Consider the following 8,694-nt stretch of genomic DNA (forward strand, 5'->3'; position numbering starts at 1 on the left):
TATCCTAAGAAAAATCTTGAAGAATACACATAAAAAAGACAGTTCCAGGGCTGGGAAGGTGGCTCAGTTGTAGAGTGCTTGCCTCGCATGCATGAAGACCTGGGTTCAATTCCTCAGTACCACATACACAGAAAAAGCCAGAAGTGGTGCTGTGGCTCAAGTGGCAGAGCGCTCCATTGAGCTGAAGAGCTCAGAGACAGCGCCCAGGCAGAGTTCAAGCCCCATGACCGACCAAAAAAAAATAAAAAGGCAGTTCATAGTGCTGACATGGAGATTATGAGAAACTTTTGCTTTGTAACTGTACACCTTTGTATAGAGCATGAGTGATTTTTATTGTATGAAATAGTGGATTTCATAGTTTTCGTACACACATAGAATGTATTTACCTTCCCCTATTATCCTCACATTCCTTCCTTTTCCATTATGAGCCTTGTCTACATTAATTACCTTTTATTTTCTTTTTTAGTATACTGTACAAATGAGAGAAAACATGTTGTGCTTGCGTATCTGAGCCTAGCATATTTCAGTTAACATGATTATCTCCAGTTGCATGCATTTTCCTTAAAATGACAAGGATTGTCCTCTTCATTATGGCTAAATAAAGAACTCCATGTGTTTATCAATTTTCTTTTTCCATTCATTCATTTGGTTGTTGTAAATAATGCTATGATGAACATTTCTTTGTAAGTATTTCCACTGTATGCCCACTTGGACTCTTTTGGTTGTATAGCCAGGAGTGGCATAGCTGGATCGTAGGATAGTCCTATGAGTTTTTGCCGCATATTCATGCTTATTTCTGTAGTTATCTAGGCTGATTTACATTTGCACCAGTAGTGCAATTGCTCGACTTACTTGGCTTTTTTAAGCTGAATGCATAAAAACCAATGGTTTGAAAAGCAGAGACACAGCAGAAATCCTGCTGAAATGGGAGAAAGTCTAGCACACAAAATCATTTCCACCAAATGGATCTTCTATATTGGTTTTCAAACTCCTGTAAGACTGGAGTTGCCCACATAGCTCAGACACATGGCATGCTCACCGCAGATGTGTATAGACTTTGCTTGTAGTGACCGATACTTAACAGGCCCTCTCTTTCCCAAGGGTCTTGAGCAATGCCCTCTTCACTTCATTGTTTCGCATGCTGTAGACAACTGGGTTGAGCATGGGAGTGAGGACCGTATACAGCACTGAGAATACTCGATCTCGCAAGCTAGAGTATGCAGAGCTGGGTAGGATGTAGCAGAGAACTGAAGTAAGGTAGAAAATACACACCATGGTGAGGTGAGCACCACAGGTTGAAAAGACTTTCCTTCGGCCTTCAGTGGAGCGAATCCTGAGAACTGCAGCCACGACATGAATATAGGAGATCATGACCAGGACACAGGGTATAAGAGCTACCAGAAAGCTGAAAAAGAACAGGGCAAATTCATTGGCCTGCGTGCTGGTGGAAGAGAGTTTCAGCAGGGGAGGGAGGTCACAGAAGAAGTGTGTGATTATGCGAGGTCCACAGAACTTGAGTTGGGATGCGAGAATGGTGTGGGTGAGTGCATTAGCCAAGGCAAGCAGGCAGGAGATTGAAGCCAGTACTGCTCGAGTCCGTTGGCCCATCAGGACCAGGTAGTGTAGTGGCTGGCAGATGGCTGCATAGCGGTCATAGGCCATGGCTGTGAGCAAGAAGCACTCCCAGGGTGCCAAGAAGTGGAGAAAGAATATCTGAGTGAGACATGCATGGAAAGACATGGTCCGCATGGGAGCCAGCAGGTGCACCAGCACCTGAGGCACCGTATTGGAGATGTAGGCGGTATCCAGCAGTGAAAGGTTGCCTAAGAAGAAGTACATGGGAGTGTGGAGTCGGGCGTCTGCAATAATAAGGCTAGCCATGCCCACGTTCCCGACTACAGCCACTAGGTAGACCAGCAGAAATACGATGAACAGCAGGGGCCTCAACTCCTCAATGTCTGTCAGGCCTTCCAGAAGAAACTGAGATACTAAAGTCCCATTCCCCAGCTGCATGGAAGCACATGTGGACACCTGCACCTGTAGGGTCCAATGGAGAGTCAGATGATGGTCTAGACATGGAGTTAGGACTCCTAATGGGGCAGAAAGCTGAGGGAAGGTCCAAAGACGCAAAAGGAAGGTTTGAGGCTTACAGAAATAAGACTCAGCTTTGGGTGTATGGGGTTAGGCTCGAGAGGCCAAAAAAAGGTAAAAGCTGGCCATCTCAGGGGATGAGCCTCCTTCTGTGATGGTGTCAGAGCTAGTCCCTCAGAGCCACTCAACAATTAAGGGAACCCAGTCCTGGTAACTGTCTGAAATAACCTCATTATTTCACCATCACCAACCCAAGAGAACACAAGTTCAGATGGGTGACCCCCTTCAGGTCCCAGCCTGCTTCAAACCTCTCAGTGCTTCCTATCTCACTTGGGGTCAAAGCCAAAGTCCTCCCCACAGCCTACATGGCCTTCTAGAATGTACCCCTCCTCCCTTCTCCTCTGCCATCAAGGCATGTACTGACATGCCTGCCCCATTGCTGCATCTTCATAGCATTCAACATCCTTGCCTTGCTCAGCCTTGGTGGGAAAGGCATCTGTCCTCCTGTCTTCCCACGGCTAATTTCTCCTTCTGCTCCCTGCATTTCAATCTTAACAATTTCACTCACGTGGGGATGCACCAAAACGCCACCTCGAGGTTTACTTCAAAACGGATGTTATCTCAGTTTCACTTCAATAAAAAAAAAAAAAAGCAAACTGAAATTTTTTGCTTACAAACATAGAAAAGCTGAGATAACTTGTAAGCCAAAAACTTGCCCTACACAAAATGTTAATCATTCTTCAGCAAGAAAGATGGCATCAGATAAAAAGACATCAACAGAAAAGCAAAGAGTTCCAGAAATGAAAATGCATATGTAAATGTGAATTGCTTTCTCGTTTTAAAATTTCTTTCAATGCTAAACAGATTTTGTTCAGGGTTTAGGTACTTATGGGAGAGGAGAGGGGTAAAGGAGGGTGAATATGGTCAAAATATCTTAGGTAATTGTGTGAAAATGGAACACAGAAGCTTGTTGATACTGGTTTCAGAGTAGGAATAGGAGGAAGAGTGACTGAAGTGGCAAGTCCTAACAAGGTACACTGTATGTGTACGTATCAAAATGAAAACCCCTTGTACAACCAATTAATTCTAATAAAGTTTGAATGTGGAGATTCTTCTAATCCTAGCTACTCAGGAGGCTGAGATCTGAGGACAGAGATTCAAAGGTAGGCAGGAAAGTGTATGAGACTGTCTCCAATGAACCACCAAGCAGCAGGAAGTAGGTGTGTGGCTCAAGCGGTAGAGTCCTATATTTGAACAAAAAGGCTAAGGAATAGCAACTAAGCCCTAAGTTCAAACACCAGTACCAGCACACAATAAAAATGGAGGTGGGGGAGAACTAGATGCAGTACCTCAAGCCTGTAATCCAGCTACTTGAGAAGCAGAGATTAGGGTATCATGGTTTGAGGCCAGCCTCAGCATAAAAGTTCGTGAGGTTTCATTGCAACTAATGGCTGCAGGCCTATTACCTCCAGCAATATAGGGAGGAGGAGAACTGAAGGGAATAAAGTAAGATCCTACCTTGAAAATAACCAATGCAGGAAAGGGCTGAAGGCATAGCTTAAGTGGTAGAGCTTCTGCCTCATAAGCACAAGGCACTGACTTCAGGCCCTGAGTTCAATCCCCAGTACTGATAAAATAAATGTGGAAGGAAGTAAGAAATAGGCTGAAGATATGACTCAGCAGTAAAACCAGCACCCGCCTAGTAAGCATGAGGACTCAAGATCAAACCTCAGTACTGCAAACAAAATTTTAATTAAACAAATAAATACTCTATAAAACATAGTGAACTATTTAGAGCCAAAATAATAACATATTGTGGGGGGCTATAACCTCTCTAAAAGTAAAAAAAAATCTTGAAAAAAATAATGCAAAGATCATGATGAAGTGATTGAAAGCACTGTTGGAATATGTTTATATTCAAAGTGAAACGGCTTAAAATTGGTAAAGGTCGTCTACAATAAGGTAAAGCATATATTAGAAACTCTAGATCTAATATATCTAGTAGATATATTGGAATGAGGGATAAAGAACAAATACAATTTAATAAACAGGATGTTAGATTACAAATTACATTAATTTTAAGTGGTCTAAACACTCTCACATGCTCATTAAAAAACAAACATTGCTGGTGTCAGTGGCTCACACCTATTATCCTACATACTTGGGGGAGTGACATCTGAAAATTGAGGTTCAGAGCCAGTCTGAGCAGACAACACTGCATGACTCTTATCTTCAGTTAGCTAGCAAAAAGTCAGAAGGAGAGGTGTGGCTCAAGTGGTAGAGCACAAGCTGTGAAGGAAAAAGAAAAAGACAAGTGAAAGCATGAGGCCTAGAATTCAAGCCTCAATATTGGCGCCCAAAAACCCCCAAATTGTCAGATTGAAAAAAATGATAAGGCCAAGAATAAGAAACCCACACTAAGGAACTGGGGGGTTCTGATTCAGTGCTAGAGCACTTGCCAAGCATTCACAAGACTCTGGGGTTTATTCCTAGTGCTGCAAGAGAAAAAAGAAATTGACATGAAATATGACATAGGGTAAAAGTAAAAGATGGGGGAAGATACACTGTATAAACTTTCATCATAACAAAGCTTGAGTTCCCCAAGATAATAGCAAGCAGTGAATGTAGATTTCAGAACACTGAATATGGTGAGATTAAGGACACTTACTAGTGATAGAAGGGTAATTCATAAAAATAAATAAAAATACTTATTTGCCTGTATAGATACATGTGCATTACAAATAATAGTGCTTGAAAATACATGAAGTAGAAAGACTCATACACAAAAAAATATTTTAGCAATCCATTTTTAGTAATTGATAGAATAATATCAGAAAAGCAGATATAGAACAGCAAGTTAAGGGCTGGGAAGGTGGCTCAGTGGTAGAGCGCTTGCCTTGCATGCATGAGGACCTGGGTTCGATTCCTCAGCACCACATAAGCAAAAAGAAAAAAAAAGCCGGAAGTGGTGCTGTGGCTCAGGTGGTAGAGCTCTAGCCTTGAGCTGAAGAGCTGAGGGACAGCACCCAGGCACAGAGTTCAGGCCCCACGACTGGACCCAAAAATAAAAAAAAAAAAAGAACAGCAAGTTAAAATCTAAATATCTAATGGGAAAGACGTAGTGAAGATAAAGAATAAATAAAATGTAAAATGGACAAACAATACAGGAAAATCCATGAACAGGAAATCTTTTAAAAATACCAATAAAGCCAACAAAGAGAATAACTAGTGAGTATTAGGAACAATAGTTGCAAGTAAATTCACCAATTGATATGAAAGGAACAACTTCTTAGAATGACATCAATGACCAAAATTGACCTGACAAGTAGGAAATCTGAATAGCCCTAAGTCTATCAAAGCTATGGAGCATTCTAAGACCTATGTGGCTTTACTAGTGAATACTATCGGATATTTAAAGCCAAGAAAATATTATGAGGCAGAGGAGGGAAAGAAAACTTTCCAAATAAGTTTCAGAGGCTATCATTACACAACACCAAGACTAAATGAAGACACTGCAGGAAGAGAAGGTCATACCCATCACAGAGCACATTCAATAGGAGAGCACTTGTCTCACATGCAAATAGCCCTGGGTTCTATCCCCAGCTCCACCAAAAAAGCACCACAGACTCACTAGACCTCTTAAAGTTATATGTATATATGAAAAACTTCAAAAAATGTTAGTAAGTTGACTCGATAAAGGCATAAAGACGCTACCACATCATCCCCAAGAACAACAGACTAGTCTTTTATCATAAGAACAAAAGACTTGTCTTGCATTCCAAAAGTATTGTGCACCAAATTAAGGAAATAAAGGAAAATACGATTATGATAGATGTAAAAAAGTATTTGAGAACATTCAATAAGCACTCATAATAGAAACTTTGAAAAACTAGGAATAGAAGAAAAATGGATCTAAAGAAAGAAAACTACAAAAACCCCACCAGTAACAACATTCCCTTCCTAAATGAGGGAATAAAGTGCCTATTTTCACTTTTATCACGGTCACTTTAACATTGTTCTGGAGATCCTAGAAAATGCACTAGGCAAGAAAGGGAAATAAGAGGTGCGCATACTGGAGAAACAAATAGGGCCATATTTATAGAGCCAGCACACTTGTGTATATGGAAAATCTAAATGAGCTGCAAAAAGAGAAAAATATTAAGCACTTATCACTCACAAATATGTGTTAAACCTTTACAGTGACAATGACAGTGTTGAAAGGAAATCGAAATTGAAATTGAGAAATGTGTTTGCATGGCTTGGAAGACCTATTCTACCATATGACCCACATAAATCAGTGTGATACCCCAAAGTACTGACTTTGTAGAAATTAAGGATCTAATTCCAAAGTGGACATAGAACTGCAAAGAGTCTAGCATAAGTAAATGAAACTAGAAAAAGAATAAAAGTTGGCAAGCACAGGAATGGCTAAGAGGATGTAGGAAGGATGGGAGGCTCACACATGCTTGGTAGGAATGCATGCTGACACAGTCTTAAGTTTCTTACAAAGCTAAATTGATACTTACCCTACAACCCCCAAATCCCACTTTGGACATTTTCTCAAGAGAATTAAAAATATATGTCCATGACTTGTAGATAAATGTTCATATCGGCTTTATTAGAAATAACTGCAACTTGAAAACAACCAAAATATCCATCAGCAGGTAAATGGTTATGGAGACAAGGCCGGGCACAAATGCATGAAGCCAGCACCTCAGACACCCACCCACTCCTGCACACAGCACTGGTTCTCCCCCTCCCTGACAACAGTGTGCCACCCCTCTTCTCTCCCCGTCTTCTGGACTCACGTCTCTGTGTGTCTGCACAGACTCCTCATCCATCGTGCCTCCTCTCTCACCAGTGCCCTCGCAGCCACTGTGTTAGGGTGTTAAATATGGGACCTGCTAGGTCTCATGTCCTGACCCCAGGGAAACCTCCTCCCCTTCCGTTTCCTCCCCGGAAGCCTCTAGGTAACTCTGGGGAACAAAGGGACAACATTCAAGAAGAAACACCTTTGGGAATAATGATGCAAGAGATGAGCCAAACAAAGGTCACTGTGGGAATCACAGGGACTGAGACGGAAGGTAACGGGTAGTACAGTAGTTGGAGTAGGGGCTCACATCCCAGGTGACAGACAAGAGATGGTTTAGACCCCAAGGGAGGAGATGCAATGGCAATTCAGGTTAAGGAAGAACTACCCCCGCCCCCTCCCCAGACAAATCAATGAGTCACTCTGGGGTCCTCCCCACAGCACCTGTGACATTCCTACCACAGGCACTGACAAGCAGCTCCAACAGTTGCTACATAGGTTTTACACTCTACTACCCCTAAATTTGGATGTGTGAGTTACTTGCTTGCCCTGATTTGAATTTCCCCTTTTGGGTGTGTGCCAGTACTGGGGCTTGAACTAAGGGCCTGGGCACTGTCCCTTGGATTTTTCACTCAAGGCAGGCACTCTACAACTTAAGCCATAGCTCCACTTCCAGCTTTTTTTGCTGCGTAACTGGGAATCGTCTCATGGACTCTCCTGCCTGGGCTGACTTCACGCCACGATTCTCAGATCTCAGCCTCCTGAGTAGCTAGGATTATGGGTGTGTACCACCAGTGCTTGGATCACATAATGCTTCTTGATCATAATCACCTTTCTACCATTGTCCCTCTATACCCTGCCCCTTCATAAACTAGTCAAACACCAAGCTGTCCTGTTCATTGCATATATAAAGCATTCTGTCTATATTTGCCCTCCCTACCCTTCCCCATTTCTCTGCTTCCTTCTCACTAGTGCCTACACCCAAGACATGTTTCAACTTCCTAATATTCCTTTTTGCACTTCATATTAATTGTTTGAAAGGTTTTATTATGAAATGCTTATCATTTTACTTTACCTGTCACCTCATCTATATATCCTATTTCACCTTCTCTGAAGGACTTTGGTCCCTTTTAAGGAACCATTCTTAAAAGGAGGTGCAGAGGGAACAAGATCTGTTTTCTATGGCTGCTTCATACTTGGGATGGTCTGTTAGTTCCTAGTACAAAGAGAGCCAAAAAGCTGTTTTGCTACCTTAGTTAAGAGGTAACAAAGAAATTCAACTAGCAGGCTGTCAGGATCTGAACCAGTATATGCTGTTATTTTATTGAAAGTGATATTAAAAGGAAATTAGTGAAAAACACCTCTAAAAAGTAAAACTAATGTTTTTTTACTTGGGTAAAGCTAATAAGATCCTTAAGTAGAATGATTGAAAAATGTTAAATAAATGTAACATCTTCAGATTTAATATACTGAGAACACCTAACCTTTTCACAGAAACATCATAGTAGAGTGATGTCTGTTTATAAACATGGCAATCTTTTTTTATTTTAGGTGATAATGACCATGTCACAGCTACCCTCTGTGAATGATGTTTTAATTCAGTACAGGATAAAAAGTTTTCTTCATCTCCCTAGCTATCTCAAACATAAGATAAATCGCTGTTATCCCTTGCAAAAATAGAACCAAGATTATAGTCAATGACTGAACCTTCATGATGGGATAGATTTAACTACTATGAATAAGATATCTAATTAAGTTGCCTGAAAGGGCTTTTGAGCCAGGGTGATCATGAG

At 41.3% G+C, this 8,694-nt stretch overlaps 1 protein-coding gene across 1 annotated transcript; it reads right to left on the minus strand.

Moving 5' to 3' along the window:
* Positions 1-1,077: 1,077 nt before the first annotated feature.
* Positions 1,078-6,932, minus strand: LOC138839279 (olfactory receptor 3A3-like). The gene is made up of 2 exons (XM_070038848.1): positions 6,900-6,932; positions 1,078-2,037 (listed from the first exon to the last, which is right to left on the minus strand). The coding sequence occupies exons 1-2, from the start codon at positions 6,930-6,932 to the stop codon at positions 1,078-1,080; spliced, it is 993 nt and encodes a 330-aa protein (XP_069894949.1).
* Positions 6,933-8,694: the final 1,762 nt, after the last annotated feature.

Source organism: Dipodomys merriami, unplaced genomic scaffold (assembly GCF_024711535.1).
Source record: "Dipodomys merriami isolate MVZ:Mamm:240054 unplaced genomic scaffold, mDipMer1.0.p SCAF_3, whole genome shotgun sequence".
Taxonomy (NCBI): Eukaryota; Metazoa; Chordata; class Mammalia; order Rodentia; family Heteromyidae; genus Dipodomys; species Dipodomys merriami.

Excerpts from the sequence above, each read along its gene's own strand:
- LOC138839279 (XM_070038848.1), bottom strand. The coding sequence starts at position 6,932 with ATGGATGAGGAGTCTGTGCAGACACACAGAGAC. Across the intron at positions 2,038-6,899 it reads CTGTGCAGACACACAGAGAC|GTGCAGGTGTCCACATGTGC; the intron begins GTGAGTCCAGAA and ends TGGACCCTACAG.